A 25,272-nucleotide genomic window follows, 5' to 3' on the forward strand; every position below is an offset into this window, starting at 1 on the left:
AGAACTAGTTCAGCCGCTCCCGTGACGGGTCGGGACGCCACCGGAATGAGGACTCGCGGGAAACTGAAATTGCCACTTCAAAAGGAAAAGCGATCAATGGAGCGACGCCCTATAACGAACGCACCCTTAAAAATTACTTTCCAGAATAAAATATATTTAACATCTGCAGTTGCTGCAAAATACACACGTGAATATTACATTACGCCGTTTCAAAATGTGGTGCTTCGGATTTCACTGAAATTTCCTCGTGCTATAATGTTTACCGTTTAGTTTTATTCACCTGTCAGCATTTTCTGAGACGGGTTATTATAAAGTTTTGATTACCACCTCTACAAAAAGAAATTAAGTTATAAAGTTATTTGTTTGCAGGTATACATCTGCAGTTCTGGTACACACTGAAATCCTCACGTCACAGCACCGTTGTAGGGAATTCGGGGCAGAACGGGATAGCGCGGCACAATGGGAAATTGCTCTTTTCTAGACTGGACAGTGTTGCAACCTGTTGTATGGGCATGTAACTATTTCTCCGAATGGAAGGGAAGTGAGAGCAGCCATTCTGATTTAGTTTGAAGTGAGAGATCTAAGTGAATTGTTGTCTCTCACGTTACCGCTTGCGTTGTTCTAACGTTTAGTGAATTTCAACGCCAGGTAAGCTGTTAATTGTTAATTGTATACCCTAAAATGACACATTCCCTTAAAGGGCATGGCATTTGTTATACTTTAGTTATTTAATGCGATGCGTTTAAATAAAACAATGTCAGGACAGAGACGTCAGGTGCAATGCAACTTAAGCCAAAAATATCAAACAGTACACCCAAAAAAACCAAAACAGAGGACATCAAAGACCTTAAGAAAAATAAAACGAAGGAGATGATGGAGAATAGAGAATCAGAGAGAGAGGATGCCGAGTGTCTCTACTGTGGGGACTTCTACTCCGTTTCTAATGAGGGCTGGGTCGCATGCCAGAGTGGGCACACAATTCATGTGCTGGCATAGACAGTGAAGATGAAGAGTAAATACTGATTTTTGACTATTGTCGAAAGTGCTAGTAGTTAGTGGTTTGGTGGTTATTAAGCATTGTACATTTTTCAGAATGACATTAAAATATTTTCTTATTTTGAAGAATGACTTTTTTTAATTGTTTAAATTACACATTCCTTAGTCTCAATTGCCTGTTATACAACATTTTGTCATAGTTTAATACGATATTCGTAATTCAAATTCAACGTTTATGCAATAATTTAACAAAAAATACCCTTATCCCATTCTGCCCCGTGGGTGGGGCGGAACGAGAAATATGCAAGACTTTCTTTGAAAAATTGTAAAAAATGCAAAATGTATTGTTTTAAGTGATTTTAAAATAAGGCACATTAGGTTACACTACAAGGTGTTTTTTTATCACTTTAAGAAGTGTTTCCTTGTGTTCCCTTATTTTACAGAAACTGTTAAACATTAAGTATCCCGTTCCGCCCCGAGCTCCCCTATCCCACTGTAGAAGGCAAAATAATACGGCACACTCTATTGATAAAGCGGGATAATGTGCGGTCTTGTTTTCAGAAGCAACAGAAATGTTGCTGCTGAGTTAAGTCAATCAAAATATTTTATTAGCAGCCTCGATTTGCCTGACACCAGCTGAATACGGATTCAGTGTCCGTCATTATAAGAAATAAATTTCCTCCTGGTTGAAGACTCTGATGATGATCTGTAGTGGAGCGCGATCACCCGACTGAATACTGCTACTTTCTTCGAAATACGTATTTAATTTGTAGCTGAAATTATATTTTGTTAATTCATTTGTTTAATTAATTTGCATATGATCTCTAAGGAGCCAGAACTGAAACTCCTGACATAATATATGTTGTGCAGGTGACCATCCACAGCTTGTAAATATTTAAAGAAAGTCATATTTAAGAGCAACCACGAACTGCTGATGACATAAACCTTGATTCGTTGCCAATTTAGATAGAAGCGACTATCATCAGGCAATATAAAATTTCGATCTAACGTGGTAGCGAGTTTTTCTTTATAAGCAACTGCTGGCGGTTCATTATTATGACTTCTGTTTAATCAGACATGTATATAAAGTAGCTCGCATTTTATTTTGAGGCCATGAACGACTGATGTAAAATTTAAATGGATAGTGAATTTATTAGAAGCACATGTGAGTGATAGCGATATGATATAAGTAAGTTACTATGATAATTTGTTTAACATAGGTGCATGAAACTAGTTTTCTTTGTCTTCCTTTGTGGCTACAGATCATTACACAGGCTGAGCCTACCACTAAGACTGTTGGCAGGTAATACTATAAAACAGCGTATGATGGCTGCAGTTGTGGTTTTAGAATTTTTTTTGTTAGCTAAGGATCCGAAGAGCTGCAGGACTACGAAGGCAAGAACACATGGAAATATGTTTCCAGTGCTGAAAATAAATAAAGAATATCTTTGAATAAAAGCAGACTGGATAGATTCGATGAGTCCCGAAAACAGAGTGTGTAGCAGAACCGTCCCACTTGCTAGTTACTGATTCCTGTTCGGTGGGAAGCAGCAATTGTGCGAAAACCAGTTCGCTGATTTTATTTATGAGAGCAACGAGACGGCTGCCCATTTAATACCATGTTAGTTGAACCGTGGAAAGTTTTATTCGCGGTGTAGTATCACCAGTAAGCTACGCACCTACGGTCTATTCAGTCAGATTGGAGACTGGATCGATAAATTCATCCTGGCGTTGAGCGTGGTTTGCACTTCTGGATAGAGGTTTATAAAACTAAATTAATGATTCATTTGATGTTTCTCTGGTCAATATTTTCGAACCATTGTAGAACTGAATAACGTACACAGTTTAGAGCCAAAAAGCGTGGATTGAGTAGAAATGGTCACCTGCTAAAACTTCAACAGGTTACCACGCATTTACATGACTATATTTTTCAAGTTTTCCCCATGACTAAAGTAACACAGTTGCTTGGATGTGCCAGTGTAAGATTCGTTGTGGGCTAGTCCCGAACAGTGCTCGAAGAGTAATTACTTTGAAACATAGTGATTTGGCACAATAGCTATACTTTACTAGAAGTACAACTTTTGGCCAAACAGCAGAGCATCCTGTGACCTATAATTGGACGTTACTTACAGGATATGCATCCTGTCTCGATCACATGTATCTAGATCAATGTTCCCGTCAACTCCACAAAAATTACAGATTGCACGAATGTTTCTCAAATTTCACATTAGGCCATATGTTAACAGGGCGAAGCACTGATCTAAATAAAAGTAATCATGAATTGTGCCTTGTAATTAACATTGTTTATGATTCAGGATGGTCTGTTATTTGACAGAAACTGGCAGTTTTAATATGGTGACATGCAGATATTGTACTAAATCACGAGTTTAAAAAAAATATTTAAAAACTCCGAATCACAACCTCATTGAAGCAACAATTCATTTTGACGCCATTTAAAGGTGTCGATTTATAGACGTCATTTATCAGATATAGAATTGCAACTTATCACAATACCTGCGAATGGCATAGAAACCGTCTATAAGGATAAGAACGTTGTGCTGTCGGCTTGAGAAAGGTGGCTCCCAGAGAGAACTGTAACGTAGAAGCTTACTGCTTGATACAGAGACAAGGTCTAGCAATAAAATACCACACAATGCGCACTGGTAGATGAATATTGTTTCTATGACTATTTTCATTCTTTAGAGAGTATATCCGCATCGAACGGCCATCTCTCTTCAATATGCATAGGTTCCAGTACCTCGCATCACAGACTTGGCACAAGCCATCGCATCATAATCGAAACGCAAGGTGTCATTTATATACGTGTCCAAGCTGTACGCAACCATAAACAAATATTCGCTGATCCGTTACCTGTTATTGTTGCCCGCGTCTGGAACAAGCTGCCCTGCACTCTGCGCACAGTTAAGTGCCGTGGTGTCAGCGCTTACGCAAAAAATCAACGCATTTTATCCATCTCCCTACGTCAAATAGTAAAGCAAATACTTCAGTCTTCTCCCAGTTACGCTTCTCTATACGAGGTGTGGCTAGAAAAAAACCGGACTAGTACTGGTGAAACAATAAAACGAATGCAATAAGGCTGAAAGTCGCGTGGCCTGTCTCGTGACTCTCGCTCCGCCTACTGCCTCCTGCACTCAGTCTGCCCGTGGCGTCTGTTTTAAGTAGTTGACGTTTTGTCTGTGCGTCGGAAAATGTTGAGTGTACAGAAAGAACAGCGTGTTAACATCAAATTTTGTTTAAAACTAGGAAAATCTGCAAGTGAAACGTTTGTAATGTTACAACAAGTGTACGGCGATGATTGTTTATCGCGAACACAAGTGTTTGAGTGGTTTAAACGATTTAAAGATGGCCGCGAAGGCACCAGTGATGACACTCGCACTGGCAGACCATTGTCAGCAAAAACTGATGCAAACATTGAAAAAATCGGTAAACTTGTTCGACACTTTCCTTGTCAACTCCTGTTAACTCAGACACTGCTCTGATTGTTAAACGGCGATCTTGTCGAACAAGTTTACCGATTTTTTCAATGTTTGCATCAGTTTTTGCTGACAATGGTCTGCCAGTGCGAGTGTCATCACTGGTGTCTTCGCGGCCATCTTTAAATCGTTTAAACCACTCAAACACTTGTGTTCGCGATAAACAATCATCGCCGTACACTTGTTGTAACATTACAAACGTCTCACTTGCAGATTTTCCTAGTTTGAAACAAAATTTGATGTTAACACGCTGTTCTTTCTGTACACTCAACATATTCCGACGCACAGACAAAACGTCAACTACTTAAAACAGACGCCACGGGCAGACTGAGTGCAGGAGGCAGATGAAACTCGAGCAGTAGGCGGAGCGAGAGTCACGTGACAGGCCAGGCGACTTTCAGCCTTATTGCATTCGTTTTATTGTTTCACCAGTACTAGTCCGGTTTTTTTCTAGCCACACCTCGTATTTTCACTCCTCAGACAGTTACACTACTTTCTTTTTACCTATCTCTATTATTTGTGTTTGATTACGTTACACTTTCTCTCCCCATCCCACCCTCTTCTTTCGGATCCATTACTTGTAGCTAGTCCTGATAGTTTAAACCCACCTCCCTGTGTTTCTTCCGCGCTATTTAGTCATAGTAATTTATGAACGGTGGACATTAAATGTACCTTACAACATTCTTAATGTGCTGAAAGTAATGTAAATTTTGCTTCCGTGGGTATCCACAACATCTAATCAATACATTGCTCTTTGTAGACTGTATTATGTTTGATTAAAATCGTGCTATTAGCTAATTTCGGCCGTGAGGCATTATCAACCACATTTACTATATCACGATATGTAATACACAACAAAGCAAATGTGACTCACGGCCGAAACTAGCTAATAGTACTATTTTAGGAGGGCTGTTTGGAAAGTAAGGTCCGATCGGTCGCGAAATGGAAACCACAGTCAAAATCAAAAACTTTTTATGCGCAAAAGTTAGCCACATCTTCCAGCAACCTCTCTAAATAGTAACTGCTCCGACTTAGAGATTTGCCGTGGCCTTGTACAAACTTTTCAGTACCCTCGTCACAGAAAGCAGCCGCCTGTGCTTTCTGCCAGTTCTCTAAGCTGGTCGGCCTTTCGTCGGTTTTGCCAGAATGTTGTCTTCATAGCCAGCGGTTCAGATGAGGAGAGATAAACCGTGGAGGGAGCCAATTAAGGGCCGCATTATGGGTGAACAAACACTTCCCATCGAAAACGCTGCAGGAGTGTCTTCATTGCCCCTGCAGAACGCGGCTGAAACGCGTAACACTTACGTTGTGTGGGCTGCATAGCTTCAGGCGAAATCTCTCTCCAGATCCACAAAAAAAAAAAAAAAAAAAAGGCTCTGAGCACCTATTGGACTTAACATTTGAGGTCATCAGTCCCCTAGAACTTAGAGCTATTTGTTTGAACCTAACTAACCTAAGGACATCACACACATCCATGCCCAAGGCAGGATTAGAACCTGTGACTGTAGCAGTCACGCAGTTCCAGACTGAAGCGCCTAGAACCACTCAGCCACCGCAGCCGGCACAGATCCACATACTCGGCCGGAGACACTGTTGTTGTAGGCATTTCTGCACGATCACTTTGGGCTCTGAACTGAAAAGAGCGACGTGAAGCGATCGACAGGCACGCAAAAGACGCCGCCCATCACATCTTTGCAAAGTTCCATCGGATTTTCACAAAAAATGGTTCAAATGGCTTTGAGCATTATGGGACTTAACTTCTCTTATCATCAGTCCCCTAGAACTTAGCACTACTTAAACCTAACTAACCTAAGAACATCACACACATCCATGCCCGAGGCAGGATTCAAACCTGCGACTGTAGCGGTCGCGCGGTTCCAGACTGTAGTGCCTAGAACCGTTCGACCACTCCGGCCGGCTGGATTTTCACAGTGGTTTCCATTTCGCGCCAAATCGGGCCTTACTTTCCGAATACGCCTCGTAATAAAGCACAACACAGCCTACAATGGACAACGTATTCTATTTAGAATGTAAATTATGTAGAATCCCTGGTTAGTTGTAACAGAATACCCGATGGCCCTAATACTGCAAGATTAAATAAGTAAATGAATAAATTAAAAAAAGTCAATATTAAAATAGGAGAGATCAGGAAATATCACGAAGCGTACGAGCAGTTAGATTTCTTTCTCGTATCGCCCGCGAACGGGCTAGGAGAGAGGGTGGTGGATAACATCTACCTGCCATCCTGACCCAGAAATCGAACGGAAGCTTTTAGAGCAGAATGGAGGTGCAGAATGCGCCAGCGAAATGCACGCTTGCAGATGTGAGCCGGGCGGAGACTTACCGCGAGCAGGCAGCAGCAGGGTCCCCTGAGGAGCGCCATGTCCTTGAGAACGGGCGGGCGGCGCGCGTCCTTCGCCGGGTTCAAGGTGGCAGCAAGTGGATCGCGGTGGCCACGCGGGTCGTCGGCCGTCGCAGCACTGTGCGGATCCAGGCCGCCGCACCTGGCGGCCGGCCGGCGTACGGTACCTCCGGCTCTGCCCCTCCTCGGGGAGGGGTGCGCGCTGACGCCTCACCACCATCACACGAACGCGCCGCTGGCACAGGAATTTCCCACCGAACACTCCGCGTTCGCACTACGTGGGGTCCCACCCAGTCGGAAATGACAATGACGGAAACATCTACACCTGCATCTGAATCTACGATGAAACCTTCCCGTCTCCTCTATACCTCTTGTGTTACTGATAACCTTCCCTTTTACAGCAAACTATGTAACCTTTTCTTAGGATTTCTTTCTCTTGTTTAATAATAACAAATGAAATCTTCTCTTTGAAATTTATTCTCGCCGGCCGGTGTGGCCGTGCGGTTAAAGACGCTTCAGTCTGGCACCGCGTGACCGCTACGGTCGCAGGTTCGAATCCTGCCTCGGGCATGGCTGTGTGTGATGTCCTTAGGTTAGTTAGGTTTATTTAGTTCTAAGTTCTAGGCGACTAATGACCTCAGAAGTTAAGTCGCATAGTGCTCAGAGCCATTAGCCAAATTTATTCTCTTTCTCTAACTTCGCATACAAATGTAATTGCTGCTTATTAAAAGTGATTTTCTGATTATTTCGACGAAACATAGAACGTGTCGTCGTCGTGGCTCTCAGTCGTTATCTGCAATAACCCAAAACTGTTGCTTACCTTTTTTACTGTTACTGGATCGCCATCTGACTGCTACATCGAACTGCGACATGAATATACTTACTCTGTTTTACTATACTCTATTAGTTGCTGGTGGGCTTTCATAATAAGTGGCTGTATTTATTACCAAAGCTGACGTTATTCTTTAATAGCAAAGCTGACGTTATTCTTTAATCAATTTGGCTGAAGTTACGTAATTCATAGTTAAAATTTTTCTTGACAACAATAAAATTTTGCAAAGTTTTACGTTGATGCTTTTTGGGATGGATTATAATTAGAAATGCAATATTGCTGGCAAAAGTTAATTATATTCTGAATGAAATGATTTTACAAACGTTCAAATGAGACTTACTTTTTACAATAAACTTACAACTAGCAATGCGCAAACATACCTTCAGTAGTCTTGAGTTTCTCAAAAAATTAATTCAATAATATTAGTTCCTCTTATTATAATACTTAGCTGATGTCTCTGTACATCCGTTTATAATCTCTTGCAAATCATAGCTAGTGGCTGGCAGGTACACCGCTCCTCTCAACCTCTCGCTTCGGACCTGCTACCGACTCGCTTCACTTCTCGCTTACTACTGACATCCTACGAACGCTAAAGTGCGGTCTCTCCTGCCAACAATGCTTTCTGGTGCAGACAATCCCTGCTACCATTACAAAATGTATCAATGCGCGGTCTTTCCCGCTCTTTTCTTAAAATATATCCGTACGCGGTTTCTCCCGCCCTTTTTAAAATTATATGAATTTGCGGTCTCTCTTGTCAACAATACTTTGGTGCAGACATTCCCTGCTACCACAATTATTTCCAACATGACAAATATTAATTATTCCTACTTAATCCTATTAATAAAATAGAAACATCTTTCATAAATTGTGATTTGACAATAAACAATAGAAATATACACGTCTTACACCGAATACATCAATATGCCGCAAGCCACGACAGTTGTACAATTGTGGAACACGTAAAGGAACGTATCAGGTGAATATGGATTGGGGCTAAGAAATGAAAGAGGAAGCCGCCTGGTAGAATTTTGCACAGAGCATAACTTAATCATAGCTAACAATTGGTTCAAGAATCATAAAAGAAGGTTGTATACATGGAAGAAGCCTAGAGATACCGACAGGTTTCAGATAGATTATATAATGGTAAGATAGAGATTTAGGAACCAGGTTTTAAACTGTAAGACATTTCCAGGGGCAGATGTGTACTCCGACCACAATCTATTGGTTATGAACTGTAGATTAAAACTGAAGAAACTGCAAAAAGGTGGGAATTTGAGGAGATGGGACCTGGATAAACTGACTAAACCGGAGGTTATAGAGAGTTTCAGGGAGGGCATAAGGGAACTATTGACACGAATGGGGGAAAGAAATACAGAAGAAGAACAATGGGTAGCTTTGAGAGATGAAGTAGTGAAGGCAGCAGAGGATCAAGTAGGTAAAAAGACGAGGGCTAGTAGAAATCCTTGGGTAACAGAAGAAATATTGAATTTAATTGTTGAAATGAGAAAATATAAAAGTGCAGTAAATGAAGCAGGCAAAAAGGAATACAAACGTCTCAAAAATGCGATCGACAGGAAGTGCAAAATGGCTAAGCAGGGATGGCTAGAGGACAAATGTAAGGATGTAGAGGCTTATCTCACTAGGGGTAAGACAGATACTGCCTACAGGAAAATTGAAGAGACCTTTGGAGAAAAGACAACCACTTGCATGAATATCAAGAGCTCAGATAGAAACCCAGTTCTAACAAAGAAGGGAAAGCAGAGAGGTGGTAAGAGTATATAGGGGGTCTATACAAGGGCGATGTACTTGAGGATAATATTATGGAAATGGTAGAGGATGTAGATGAAGATGAAATGGGAGATACGATACTGCGTGAAGAGTTTGACTGAGCACTGAAAGACCTGGGTCGAAACAACGCCCCGGGAGTAGACAACATTCCATTATACACTCCTGGAAATTGAAATAAGAACACCGTGAATTCATTGTCCCAGGAAGGGGAAACTTTATTGACACATTCCTGGGGTCAGATACATCACATGATCACACTGACAGAACCACAGGCACATGGACACAGGCAACAGAGCATGTACAATGTCGGCACTAGTACAGTGTATATCCACCTTTCGCAGCAATGCAGGCTGCTATTCTCCCATGGAGACGATCGTAGAGATGCTGGATGTAGTCCTGTGGAACGACTTGCCATGCCATTTCCACCTGGCGCCTCAGTTGGACCAGCGTTCGTGCTGGACGTGCAGACCGCGTGAGACGACGCTTCATCCAGTCCCAAACATGCTCAATGGGGGACAGATCCGGAGATCTTGCTGGCCAGGGTAGTTGACTTACACCTTCTAGAGCACGTTGGGTGGCACGGGATACATGCGGACGTGCATTGTCCTGTTGGAACAGCAAGTTCCCTTGCTGGTCTAGGAATGGTAGAACGATGGGTTCGATGACGGTTTGGATGTACCGTGCACTATTCAGTGTCCCCTCGACGATCACCAGTGGTGTACGGCCAGTGTAGGAGATCGCTCCCCACACCATGATGCCGGGTGTTGGCCCTGTGTGCCTCGGTCGTATGCAGTCCTGATTGTGGCGCTCATCTGCACGGCGCCAAACACGCATACGACCATCATTGGCACCAAGGCAGAAGCGACTCTCATCGCTGAAGACGACACGTCTCCATTCGTCCCTCCATTCACGCCTGTCGCGACACCACTGGAGGCGGGCTGCACGATGTTGGGGCGTGAGCGGAAGGCGGCCTAACGGTGTGCGGGACCGTAGCCCAGCTTCATGGAGACGGTTGCGAATGGTCCTCGCCGATACCCCAGGAGCCACAGTGTCCCTAATTTGCTGGGAAGTGGCGGTGCGGTCCCCTACGGCACTGCGTAGGATCCTACGGTCTTGGCGCGCATCCGTGCGTCGCTGCGGTCCGGTCCCAGGTCGACGGGCACGTGCACCTTCCGCCGACCACTGGCGACAACATCGATTTACTGTGGAGCCCTCACGCCCCACGTGTTGAACAATTTGGCGGTACGTCCACCCGGCCTCCCGCATGCCCACTATACGCCCTCGCTCAAAGTCCGTCAACTGCACATGCGGTTCACGTCCACGCTGTCGCGGCATGCTACCAGTGTTAAAGACTGCGATGGAGCTCCGTATGCCACGGCAAACTGGCTGACACTGACGGCGGCGGTGCACAAATGCTGCGCAGCTAGCGCCATTCGACGGCCAACACCGCGGTTCCTGGTGTGTCCGCTGTGCCGTGCGTGTGATCATTGCTTGTACAGCCCTCTCGCAGTGTCCGGAGCAAGTATGGTGGGTCTGACACACCGGTGTCAATGTGTTCTTTTTTCCATTTCCAGGAGTGTAACTACTGACGGCCTTGGGAAAGCCAGTCCTGACAAAACTCTACCATCTGGTGAGCAAAATGTATGAGACAGGCGAAATACTCTCACACTTCAAGAAGAATATAATAATTCCAATCCCAAAGAAAGCAGGTGCTGACAGATGTGAAAATTACCGAACAATCAGTTTAATAATTCACGGATGCAAAATACTAACTCGAATTCTTTACAGACGAATGGAAAAACTGGTAGAAGCCGACCTCGGGGAAGATCAGTCTGGATTCCGTAGAAATATTGGAATACGTGAGGCAATACTGACCTTACGACTTATCTTAGAAGAAAGATTTAGGAAAGGCAAACCTACGTTTCTAGCATTTGTAGACTTAGAGAAAGCTTTTGACAATGTTGACTGGAATACTCTCTTTCAAATTCTAAAGGTGGCAGAGGTAAAATACAGGGAGCGAAAGGCTAATTACAATTTGTACAGAAAGCAAATGGCAGTTATAAGAGTCGAGGGACATGAAAGGGAAGCAGTGGTTGGGAAGGGAGTGAGATAGGGTTGTAGCCTCTCCCCGATGTTATTCAATCTGTATATTGAGCAAGCAGTAAAGGAAACAAAAGAAAAATTCGGAGTAGGTATTAAAATCCATGAAGAAGAAATAAAAACTTTGAGGTTCGTCGATGTCATTGTAATTCTGTCAGGGACAGCAAAGGACTTAGAAGAGCAGTTGAACGGAATGGACAGTGTGTTGAAAGGAGGATATAAGATGAACATCGACAAAAGCAAAACGAGGATAATGGAATGTAGTCGAATTAAGTCGGGTTATGCTGAGGGAATTAGATAAGGAAATGAGACACTTAAAGTAGTAAAGGAGTTTTGCTATTTGGGGAGCAAAATAACTGATGATGGTTGAAGTAGGGAGGATATAAAATGTAGACTGGCAATGGCAAGGAAAGCATGGTAATGTACTTGTGCGTCTCTGTAAAAGACCAATAAAAAGGTGTTAGCATGTGGACGTAATGTGCTGTTCCAGTCTCTTCTGTACCTAAGGTCCATCACCGTTCCCTTTGGATCCCTACGTAATTCGGTGCTCTCCGGTACACACGATCGAACAGCGGAGGAGTGGTACTCAAGCGTCAACTTTAGGTTACAATATCTCCGCATATAATTAACATTTTACAATGCAACAAACGGCACTGATTACGTATTTGTTTATATGTTCAGATGTGCTAACAAAACTAACGGGGTTCCATTTAAAAAAACGTAGGTTTGTGTTAAAAAACATACTTCCGTGCATTTTTTTATGGTTTGTATTAACCAATTACACTAGCCCCTCTCCTCACGTTCGGTCTGTGGAATCGATTCGTCAGTATTTGATGTGGTTTACGAAATATATCCAGCGGTAACGTTAGGTGACTCATCCTGTATAATGACTTTTGAACACTATTAAGGTAAACACATTCTTTGTTCTCCATCAAAATCTTTCATTTTCTAACTATGCCTGTCAGTAGTTAGTGCCTTCAGTAGTTAGAACTTTTTATTTAGCTGGCAGTATTGGCGCACGCTGTATTGCAGTATTTTGAGTAACGAAGATCTTTGTGAGGTAAGTGATTCATGAAAGGTATATGTTATTGTTAGTCATGGCCATTCTTTTGTAGGGATTATTGAAAGTCAGCTGTTTGAAATTCAAATAACGTAAGAGGTTTACCAGCACTGTCTTTCTTAATTTTTCTAAGGGGTTGTTTCAGTGTTAATGCACGTTCTGATATACCGACCCTTCTTGTCAATATTTTCCTCATGTTTATCTCTTCGGCTGTTCTGAGGATGACGTCCTCATTCCTTACGTGATCAGTCCACCTGATTTTCAAAATTCTTCTGTAGCACCACATCTGAAACCCTTCGATTTTCTTCTGTTACGGTTTGCGCACAGTATATGGTTCACTGCCGTAAATTACTGTGCTCGAAACGTACATTGTTAGAAATTTCTTTGTCAAATTAAGGCCAATGTTTGAAACTAGTAGACTGCGTTCTGCGAAGAACACTCTCTTTGCCTGTGCTAGCCTGATTCTTACATCATCTTTGCTTCGTCCGTTATGCGTAGTTTTGGTTCCACGCTAGCAGAACTCCTTCGCTTCGTCTACTTCGTCGTCCCCAAACTCTGGTGATAATTTTATCGCTAATCTCAATTCTGCTACTCCTCAGTGTCTTTGTCTTTCTTTTTCTTTTGACCCATAGTGTGTGATTGTTGGACCATAGCTTTCAGTAGGTCTTTCTTCCTCTCTCTTACGGGAGGATAGCTGTCTCCATAAGAAGCGGAATTTCCCTGGTTTTCCCGCCGTGCTCCTTACTTGAGATATTTATGATGACCGACTCTTCTCGTAATAGAATGCTTCCACGAAACGCAACGCCTTTCTTGCACCGTCTGCCCTGGATTAATGAAATGGTTCAAATGGCTCTAAGCAGTATGGGACTTAACATCTGAGGTCATCAGTCCCCTAGACTTAGAAGTACTTAAACCTAACTAACCTGAGGACATCGCACACGTCCATGCCCGAGGCAGGATTCGAACCTGCGACCGTAGCAGCAGCGCGGTTCCGGACTGAAGCGCCTAGAACTGCTCGGCCACAGCGGCCGGCCCTTGCATTAACGCTTTCACACTTACTACAGGATATCGTGACGAAATTATTGTTCTTTGTTAGACCTTATCTATCTCTTCTATTATTCTAACACGTTAAATGTCCCAGATTGACGAATAGTATCGTAGGAAGGAGTGTTTTGTAAGCCATTTCTTTCGTAATGAACTACTTAGACTAGCATGTACATTTTCCGCAACTAAATTTACTTGTTATTTCATTCAAGGTTGCTCTCGTCAGACACTCCTGTGAATGTTGCACCTGATTCCAAAAAATGGCTCTGAGCACTATGGGACTTAACATCTATGGTCATCAGTCCCCTAGAACTTAGAACTACTTAAACCTAACTAACCTAAGGACAGCACATAACACCCAGCCATCACGAGGCAGAGAAAATCCCTGACCCCGCCGGGAATCGAACCCGGGAACCCGGGCGTGGGAAGCGAGAACGCTACCGCACGACCACGAGATGCGGGCACACCTGATTCCAATGGTTCGCGAAGTAGTGTAATCACAAACTAATAAACCTCGTAGCATGTCATATTTCTGTAAGGGTCATCTGACAGAGACTGAGTCACAGTTTCACGGCAGGCCGGTAGAGGTGCCAAAAAAATATGGCGCGGCCAGTTGATGAAACGGACTTCCATGTGCTGATTTTTCTTTCTTTCTGTCTTTGTATTTGAAGAGGAGCAACTTTGCAACAGTCGATGCTGAGTCAGTGAGCTGTACGGAAACACTGATCCATCGTACAATGTGGTGACGAAAGTCATAGGATACCTCCTAATATCGTGTCGGATCTACTTTTGCCCGGTGTAGTGCAGCAACTTGACGTGGCACGGACTGAACAAGTTGTTGGAAGTCCCCTGCAGAAATATGGAGCCATATTGCCTCCGTAGCCGTTGGTAATTGCGAAACTGTTGCCGGTGCAGAATGCTGTGCACGAGCTGGGCTCTCGATTATGTACCATGAATGTTCTGTGGGATTCATGTCGGGCGATGTGGGTGGCCAAATCATTCGCTCGAAGTGTCCACAACGTTCTTCAAACCAGTCGTAAACAATTGTAGCCCGGTGACATGACACCGTTGTTTGAGAACATGAAATCCATGAATGACTGAAAATGGTCTCCAAGTAGCCGAAAGTAAACATTTCCAGTCAATGATAAGTTCAGTTGGGCCAAGGACCTGTACCATTCCATGTAGATACAGCCGACACCATTATGGAACCACCACCAACTTGCACAGCACCTTGTTGACGAAGGGGCTTCGTGGGGCCTGCGCCACACTCAAAAACTACCATCAGCTCTTACCAACTGAAATCGCGACTTATCTGATCAGGCCACGGTTTTCCAGTCGTCTCGAGTCCAGCCAGTGTGGCCACCAGCTCAGGAGAGGCGCTGCAGATGGTGTCGTGCTGTTAGCAAAGGCACTCGCTTTTTTCATCTGCTTCCATAGCCCATTAACGCAAAATTTTGCCGCACTGTCCTATCGGGTACGTTCATCGTACGTCCCACGTTGATTTTTGTCGGTTATTTCACACTGTGTTGCTTTTCTGTTAGCAGTGACAACTTTACGCAAAAGTCGCTACTTTCGGTCGTGAAGTGAAGGCCGCCATTCACTGCGTTGTCCATGATGAGTGGTAATGCTTGAAATTTGGTATTCTCAGTGGACTCTTGACACTTCCACGTTGGAAGTCTATCAATCCCTGTCATGCAGCGATAATCATGTAGGAAACGTTTCCACATGAATCACCTGAGTAGAACTGACAGCTCCGCCAATGCACTGCCATTTTATACCTTGTGTACGCAATACTATTGTAAGGTGGCAGAATAAATGGTTAGATTCGCACCTTACATGAGACTTTTACAAATCGCAACGAGAAGGTGAAGATGACACCTAACGTAAATCGAAAGTTATGAGAACATTTGTCTATCAATATGTAATGCAAAAAGGGATGACAGTCAATCGACGGTAATTGACACACCATTCCTATACAATGCATGTCTTTGAGCGGAAGGTAGAACAGGGAACGTGAGTCGAGTCGCTTTTAGTTTTGAAAAGCCAGCTCCACAATGGTGTAGCGAAGCCATGCTGTGGGAGTTACGCTCGAAACTGCTTAAAGAGGTGGCAGGAACGAGGACAGTGACCCCGGACCAGGTGATTCAAGCCGGAGGACCGCCTGTAGCGAGGCATCTGCTCAAGGACAGAGAAGAAGATTTAGAAAACTGTGTTTTGGAATTATAACGGGATACAAACAAAAGCAAGTGACGCATTTTCGTCCAGCGAGTGTGAAACATGGGAAGGTCAATGCACTTTAGGCGTCTAAAATGGGCACAAAACGTCCGATTGCCGGAAACTCACTAGGAAGGAGGAAAAAACTGAAGTTTCGAAACAGTTTGATAGAAGGGACATTGAGATTGGTAGAGTGTGTTTCTACAAAGTAAGAGGAACGCTCCTATTGGTCGAAAAAAGTCGTGACGTAAAAAGAAACGCAAGTGGAGGGAGGCAGTTCTGCCATAAGTAGGACAAGAGAGAAATATTTTTGGAGGACTCTTCTCCGAACTGGCGTCAAGTGCAGAATGGAGCACTTAACGCTCCGTACGACACAGAGAAGAAATTTGTATGGACACTGCATTCACAGCGGCTGCACTCCAGCTAAAGAATTAGCTGTAGCAACGTTTAGCTTCAACTGTGGAGAAACGAACCAGCCAAATTAGTTAATTGTTCTTGCCAGAACTGAGAGGGTATTATAATATGTATGCTGCTCCAACCATGCGCGTGTGTATTGCCACATAATAAGACTAGGGTTGAGCACAAGTATTCTCATATAACGGGAAACATAGGGAAAGTTTCTGCTGGATAGTTGAGCAAAGGTCAGATTAGTTGTGTAGGAATTTCAGTGGGGGAGAGTGGCCTTGCAGATAGCAACATGTCGCAGCTTAAGATAAATACCACGTGCAGAGGCGCAAACTTTGGTGGTTCACCAGCTTGCGTCCACTGTAAACTCGAGGGACCTTGGGTAATGTTATGCTCAAATTTGTCACTTGACTAACCATCGACTGTAGACTTAATTGTCATCCTAAATAGTACCGAACTTTGAACCGGAATCGGACGATTTTCGTAGTACTGACCAACATCATAACTAATGTGTAGGAGAAATTTTGTAAAGAAAGTCCAATTAAACTTTCATATTATTGTGCTTAGGATTAAGGTAAAGAAACTTCCAATTAAACTTCCATAATATTGTGTTTAGGATTAATGTGCTTTAAGAGAGTTAACATTTCACATTGTTGGGTATAAACTTATTTCACTTTTTGATGTTGGCAAGATGCGTTATCCATTGCGCTGTTTTTATGTTGGCGAGTTGAAAACTGTGTGAAAGTTGTAATTTTGTGAGAAATAGTGCGACATTAAACTTGTCAATGCGCCTCACACAGTTGTTCTCAATTCTAGAGTAAGCAAAAACAAAACCCCCCACCTTACACTATTGCTATTTGCATATTCCATGACTTTTGTCACCTCAGTGTCTGACACAGTGGCTGGGTGAGGTCAGGCTAAGAACAAAGAGGCAGACCATCATTCTGTGAAGAAATGCGAATCACAATATTAGCAGAAGGCGAGGTGCTCGAAGACCGTCGTACTGCAAATAAAAATCAGTGATGGATCGGTTTTCAGCGTCTTGCCGGACAGTTTGAACAAGTCACTGGCCGCTGGTTTCCGTTAGCATGTATTCAAAAGCACGACGAACTGAGGAAGCAACGCAAATGCTACAGCTTCGTCTGGCCGGTCCAGATGACTTACAGCCTTCTCACTGAGTTGTGTGCCGGTAAATGCCAAACGATGCATCGCTTGGAGCAAGGAGTGTAAACATTGGACGATTGAACAGTGGAAAAAACGTTGTGTAGAGTGACGAATCACGGTACACAATGTGGCGATCCGATGGCAGGGTGTGCATATGGCGAATTCCCGGTGAATGTCATCTGCCGGCGTGTGCAGTGCCAACAGTAAAATTTGGAGGCGGTGGTGTTATGGCGTGGTCGTGTTTTTCATGGAGGGGGCTTGTACCCCTTGTTGTTTTGCGTGGCACTATCACGTCACAGGCCTACATTGATGTTTTAAGCACCTTCTTGCTTCCCACAGTTGAAGAGCAATTTGGGGATGGCGATTGCGTCTCTCAACACGATAGAGTACCTGATCATAATGCATAGCCTGTGGCGGAGTGGTTACACGACAATGACATCCCTGCAATGGACTGGCCTGCACAGAGTCCTGACCCGAATCCTACAGAACATCTTTGGGATGTTTTGGAACGCCGAATGCGTGCCAGGCCTCACCGACCGACATCGATACCTATACTCAGTGCAGCACTCCGTGAGGAATGGGCTGCCATTCCCCAAGAAACTTTGCAGCACATGATTGAACGTATGCTTGCGAGAGTGGAATCTGTCATCAAGGCTAAGGGTGGGCCACCACCATACTGAATTCCTGCATTGCCGATGGAGGGCGTCACGAACTTGTAAGTCATTTTGAGGCAGGTGTCCGGGTACTTTTGACTACGTAGTGCATATAATGAAAATTGTAAATTTTAACGTATTATCCAAGAGCATAATCGATATATTGATTACTAAGAGGTACCTGTGAAAGAACGCTGTGAGGCAGTTATCGCTGAGGCGGAGTATGTGCTTATGATAGGTCTCGAAGTAATGGGCAGGAGCAGCGCGCCAGAGGCTGGCAGTACCTGTTGCGATGCTCCGGAGTGGGCAGTCGCCTAGTATTAAATATTCAGTGTAATAATTTAAGTGTTGTGTATTAATGATTTATGGAAGAAATAAGATTTGAAGTAAAATTAATTAAGAAAAAGCTACAAATATTATTATGATGAAGAATCTTTCTACATATTGTTTCATCGACCTACAATATAGTAATCAGTATTTATGTATTTATGTGCCTTTGCTGTAGAACGAATTTGAATGAGACCAGCTTTGTATGTAACCTCAAGTTTTTTAAGAGATTAACAAATTTGAGGTTCGCTGACGACATAGTCCTCTTCGCCAAAACTGCAAGGGAACTGTAATCAATGCTCCAGGAGCTTAACACACAAAGGAAGACGGCAGGACTCACAATGAACAAATCTAAAACGCAAGTAATGACAAATGGATCAGAAAACCTAATATGTCTTGAAGGAACGGAACTAATGTACGCATCACAGTACATATATCTAGGCCAGATAATTTCTTTTAACAACAAAATGGAGAACGAAATAAAACGAAGTGTTTCCTTAGCTTGGAAAGCTTTCTGGGCCTTAAAGTTCACATTGGTAGACAGAACGCTGAGTAGGAGTCTCAAAATGGAGGCACTCGAAAGCTGCGTCTTCCAGTGTTATTATGTGGATGTCAGACAGGGGCTCTCAAAGCCAAAGAGAGAAACACTCGACAGGTATGCCAAAGGAAAATGCAGAGGAAGATCCTTGGCATCTCTCTAAAAGACAGAATATCGGAGACCTCGATATACAAGATGTCAGCAACAATAGACATAGCACAGCAGCTACGAAGAGCAAAAGGAAACGGAGCGGCCACGTGTGAGGCTGCAAGGCGACAGATGGACGACACGAGGTACCACGTGGGACCCATACATCGGCAAGAGTCTTCCAGGAAGACCAAGACGCAAATGGTCGGACTTATTCAGAAAACAAGCAGGAAAAGAGTGGACCAGCATAGCCAGAAACAGAAAGAAATGGAAAGAACTAGAACTACAACTAAGTGATCAAGTGTAATTCAGTGTGTAGTGTGCATTAAGTGCGATACCCTCTTAAGCGGACTAGCTCACCGCATGAATCTTTAAAAGCAGCTACCCCAACCTGTAGGGGGCCTTTGCCCTCAATGGGACAGCACAGGCTATTTTCATTCATTCATTCATTCACATCATCTTACCAGGCGGTGTGCACTTCAGATCTTGGTGACAGAGACCAAGCCGGCCGCTATGGCCGAGCGGTTCTAGGTGCTTCAGTCCGGAACCACGCTGCTGCTACGGTCGCAGGTTCGAATCCTGCCTCGGGCATGGATGTGTGTGATGTCCTTAGGTTAGTTAGGTTTAAGTAGTTCTAAGTCTAGGGGACTGATGACCTCAGGTGTTAAGTCCCATAGTGCTTAGATCCATTTGATTCGTTTGACAGGTACCAGTTGCTTATTGTAGATGCATTAATGTTTTTAATGTTTGTTTTTATATATTCCTTTAATGCCTATGGAGCATCTGATTAATCGTTATGTACTTATGTTATACCTGGCGGCAATAAGAGCAGCACTGACTGCGAACCATTTTTTTTGTTTTTTTTGTTTAAGTATGGTAAATGGGCTTGTACTGCTCTCTACCATATCAAGAGGCACGCAAATGCCAGTGTACGTGACGTATCATCAAGGCAATATAATAAACAACTACGAACATCTATTGTTTGATGCCTGCTGCCACCGCCTAGCATGATCAGACTGAAAGAACCTATGATGATGTATAAGGAAAGATTCATGCCGTTAAAAGGGAGACGAAAATTTGATTGTAATGTGGTTCTGGAATTTATTGGAAGCCTTATCAACTTAGTTCTGGGCGTTCACTGGGTGTTGGCTTGCTACGTTCACTGTGTTATTGGAAGCAAAACGAAGAAAAGAGAAAATAGTAAGAAGACATGGACGGGAAAAGGAATGAAACTCGAAACCACCTGAGAGAATTTTTCAAGGAGCCCGATTTAAACTTTATTAACATTTAATTTAAGAATAATGAAAGAATGTTGTATAATTGGGAAAAGACGTGGAGAGAGAGTTTCTACGAACGAGCGCTCAGAAGTTCTCCGGCAGCGTACGAATAGTTCAACAGAGGGAACGGGTGATAGGACAGAGGATAATCCACCGCAGCGAACAACAGCCTACTATTCTACAATTCAGACTGAAGCATACTGTACTGGTTGCCCTGGGGAGAACAATATTTATTCATATGGCATTACGAACAGTGCTATGAATTAAGAATTTCACGGTTCTTGAAAGATGTGCGTAAAAATGTACAGAAAATATTTATCACTCAACGTAATCGTATTTAAAAACAATATCTGTTTATTGTGTATATTATTCTCTGTACTATGTTAAAATACTAACAGCCATGAAACAGTCGAATGATTTTATGTAATTACTTACTCTGGTCTTGATCTTGGATGAGGATAGAGGTGAGAGACATTGTAAGTGTACTTATTTTGATTAAATGTACGTGTTTATTTCCTCTTAAAACCTTTATTTATGTATCTTTAGCATTCCTACATGCTAGGAAACTACTGGCTTATTTTCTCAGAATAACAGACCGCGCAATGTAGCGCTACCCTATGAAAGATTGTCGTCGGCCATTTGCACGTCCGCAACGTCTTATTTGAATATTGCCAATATTAAACGGCACAGAGCCGTGGAAATAACTTACAAAGCTTTCATTTTAATTGTATTATTTACCTTCTGTGTCATTTTGATTTATTTGAAAAAGATTGACAACAGTTTTCACTAAATTCTTGCGGTTGCCGCATAACGGCTTTCTCTTATCCCAGCTACGAAAATTCACACTCCGAATGGTCAGTGATAAATATGCCACACAATAATATTTCTCTAAGCAAACCCTTGACATTAAAGCAGTATTAATTTAAATGAAATTGCAGTCCAAGAATGAAATGAGATGTTTTGTTAACAGGCTCTTTACGTATTTCATATTGCCGGCATTAAACCTTCAAATAATACTTCCATAAAAAGACTGCGTGACTTGCCCGTGATAAGTTGTGTTGCCACTTTAATGTGTCTTGTGTCGTTTGATTTTTAATTATACTTATATGTGCCTGCAAATCATACTGTTTAATGAACTGCACGTGTACACACAATTAAAGCACACAACTTGACGTACAGAACGGAACACAACATACATATTAAAAAACAACACAATTAGTTCTGAAAAACTGAGACAAAATAATGTGATTTTGAGAATTTGAGTCTGTTGCATCCGGTGATCGAGTGTCTACTTGGTAAAACCGACCACTTGAAAAACTAGAGATCCGGTTACGAGTGCCGTATCCAGAACAAAATTTCAAATGTCACCTTATCATATGTTCAGCGATGTCTTTGACGCGTAGCGTGTTTTCTTAGTAAATGTTGGTGAGAACCACAAAGTTCGCTCGTATTGCTTGCCCAGCTGGACTCAACACAATCGCAAGTATGAGAAGGTGATTCAGGTTGACTTTTAAAAATATTTTCTCTTCATCATAAAACTGAAATAAAAGGCTATTTATGTTGTCTACACACTCAAACTGACTAACCGATCAGAGTTTTGTTATTTATCCTTTCACTAAATGGTAAGAATTGGTTTACCATCTCTCGAATTACCGTCAAGCAATACTGATGGTTGCCGTTTCAGGTACTGGCTTGTACAAACGCTATGAAGTAAAATACGTTCTATTATAATCTTCTAGAAAGGACAAAATTTCGGGGCACAGTAAAACGTGGTAACAGAGTGACTGGGAGAGCTTGAGCTACTTTGCTCGTAGCAGTGGGAGCTGAAGAAGTGTAGTACAGCGGGGGCGAACTAGCACACTGGCGTATCTGCATAGATTAAACATTAAAGCATGAAAGTGTTACAGAGATACGTTAGTCAAACGTGCAGTGAAGACACGCTGTGGCTGTACCAAAAACAGTGAAAAAGGCAAAAACAGCACTGAGTGGGCTAAATTCTGAACAACATTATTTCAAAATAATGGCTGTCAGACTCTCGAAGTATTTTGGTTGTCCGACTGTTTCTATTAGTGTCCAAAATCGTTATCACTTGTTCCTAAAAAATGCCTTTATTTTCAATTTGAAACTGTTTAACCGGTGATCTACCCTCTAAAAGCTTTGTAGAGCGGCTGCAGGGATCCTAACATTTGCATCTACTTTACTGACAAAGCGTCAGTCAGTCCTTTCACCACATTCTGTTTACGTACAGGGGATAGGCACAATAATGTGAACAGTGGTAGTAATGGGATGGTTGTGATTGAAGGTCAACAACGCAGGTAAGGCGGGTGTCGTGCTGGACTGTACGCTTTCAGTACCAACTAGGAATCCGTGCAGGTTGCTTGCGAGTAGTACACACTTCGTATTTGCATTCAGAGGCCTAGGTCGACGTGCAATGAAAGACCTAACAGAGTTCCAAAGAGGACAGATTGCAAAGGCCCGATTACTGGAGCATTAGTAACCAAGACAGCCAACTTATTGAATGTTCCAAGAGCAACTGTTTCAACAGTCATGACAACCTACACAAAACATGGAAAGACGTCATCGTGTAAACGTAATAATGGGCGTAAATCAAAAATAAATGACAAAGATCGTCGTACGCTAACACGAATTGTGGAAACAGCACTAAACTACGGCGGCTAAAGTGACTGCAGAGCTCAATTTCCACCTTCGAGACCCCATATCTATCGACACTGTCCGCCGAGAACTCCATAATGCGAATATTCATGGACGAGCTGCTATATCGAACCCATTAGTGACGACAACCAACGTAAAGAAGCGTAAAACATAGTGTCAGCAGCATAAATCCTGGACGGTTGATGAGTGGAAGCACGTCATATGGTCCGAGGAGTCAACGTTTTCGTCGTTTTAAACATCGGGCCGGGTTTACGTCTGAAGAATGCCAAAGAAACCTACAATCCTGATTGCTTGATTCCAACGGTTAAGTATAGAGGTGGAAGTGTGATGGTGTGGGTAGCCACATCATAGTATTTTGCTGGTCCCATCATTATTCTCAAAGGCCGTGTTACAGCCAACGATTATGTGAACATTTTAGGTGACCAAATGCACCCCATGATTCAAATGTTGTGCCATATTTCAGGACGGTAATGCACCAATTCCCACATTCAGGACAGCACAATCGTGGAATGAAGAGCATTCAACTGAACTGCAGCGTCTTCCCTGGCCAGCACAGCCCCAGGATTTAAACATTATCGAACCCTTGTGGGCGGTATTGGAGCGCAGACTCCGAAGCAGATTTCCGCCTCCCTCGTCACTACAAGGGTTAGAAGAGTGGTATAACATTCCACTGCAGTCTATACAATAATAATATGCCAGTATTCCAAGAAGAATCGCAGCTGTATTACAGCTAAATGGGGATCCAGCCCCTTATTAATTAACCATTTCCAAGTAAGTACAGGTGTTCACAATAATTTGCCTATCCCATGTATATTGACGAAGGTCATTCATTCATTGCAGTCTCTCCCCTGTCGTAACACGTTCACGAAGTACCAATAGAATAATACAATAGGTCTCATTAAACTGACTTCAAGATGAAAATGAAGTAGAGGCAGGTGAAAAAACTAAACTCCGCCCCAAACAGGCCATGAAGGCCCAACGATATTGATCGGTCACCGTGTCATACTCTGCCCACAGGCGTCACTGGATGCTAATATGGAGGGACACCGCTCTCCCGGCCGTGTGTTAGTTTACGAGACGGAGTTAAGGCAGGTGGTTGGAGAGTAGCAAAGTGCCGGGACAACAAAATTGTATATGCTTATACAGTAGTTTGTCAGATAGGAATTGAAAACTTTATAGTTACACAATTTAGTAATCTGAGCACTGACGAGCAGTAAATAAGGCAGCTAAACACAGCGTTCACCACATTGATAAGTGCAGTTCTTAAAATGCTTGGGTGCAGGGTAATACTTAAAATAAATAAATAAATGAATAAACGTCGCCTCACGCTGGTGCACCTAGAATAAACTCGCCATCTTTTTCGTATCAAAATAAATTGACTGAAAAAATTGTGAAACCAAAAAATAATTAAGGTAGAGTAATGAAATTTCGAGAACCATTTGTCTAGGTAACGTATCTAAGTGATTAACACTGCAAGAACACGGGTTAATGTAAGCGCGAGATAAGCCATTGTAAATGTGGAATGCTGATACAAGCACGCGAACGTTGCCGGATGTCACAGTCTGTAGGATGGATTTCCATGCATGTTGCACTTGGTCGGTCAATAAAGGGACGGATCACGCTGTTCGTGGATGACGCTGGAATAGTCGTCCGATGATGTCCTTTATGTACCCGATTGAAGACAGATCTGCTGATCGAACAGGCCAAGGCAACGTGTTGACAGTCGGTAGGGCATGTTAGGTTACAACAGCTTTATCTGGGAGAGCGTTATCCTGTTGGAAAACAACTCCTGGAATGCTGTTTACGAATGGCTGCACAACAGTCGAAACAAGACTGCAGTCAGGGCGCGTAGGATAGCCATGAAAGTGTCATACGACCATAGGTCCCGTGTGTCTAGCACACAGGTTAGTTGCAGGCCTCCTCCTAACCAACACAAGGTCATCACTGGCACCATTGCAGAACCAGCTTTTATCAGAAAACATAACAAATCTCCACCCTGCCCTCCAATGAGCTCTCGCTTGACATCACTCAGGCCTCAAATGGCGGTGGTTTGGAGTCAGTGGACTGCACGCTGCAGGGCATCTGCCTCGGAACTCTCCTTGAGGTAACCGATTTGGAATACTTCTTTGTGTCATTGTCGTGACAGTTACTGGTAAAATTGTTGCTACAGATGCAGTACTACGAGACAGAGCCACATA

General features: G+C 43.0%; 2 protein-coding genes across 2 annotated transcripts in view; one reads left to right on the forward strand and one right to left on the reverse strand.

The window, feature by feature from the left end:
• The window catches only part of LOC126262460 (uncharacterized), a 421,346-nt gene extending 414,390 nt beyond the window's left edge, over positions 1 to 6,956 (reverse strand). Inside the window, exon 1 of the mRNA XM_049959116.1 lies at positions 6,835 to 6,956. Within this exon, the coding sequence (XP_049815073.1) occupies positions 6,835 to 6,873 (39 nt within the window). The 5' untranslated portion in view covers positions 6,874 to 6,956. The remainder of the gene's footprint in view (positions 1 to 6,834) is intronic.
• The window catches only part of LOC126262462 (uncharacterized), a 359,342-nt gene that overhangs the window by 4,811 nt on the left and 329,259 nt on the right, over positions 1 to 25,272 (forward strand). The window lies entirely within an intron of this gene.

This window comes from Schistocerca nitens, chromosome 6 (assembly GCF_023898315.1).
Source record: "Schistocerca nitens isolate TAMUIC-IGC-003100 chromosome 6, iqSchNite1.1, whole genome shotgun sequence".
In the NCBI taxonomy this organism is placed as follows: domain Eukaryota; kingdom Metazoa; phylum Arthropoda; class Insecta; order Orthoptera; family Acrididae; genus Schistocerca; species Schistocerca nitens.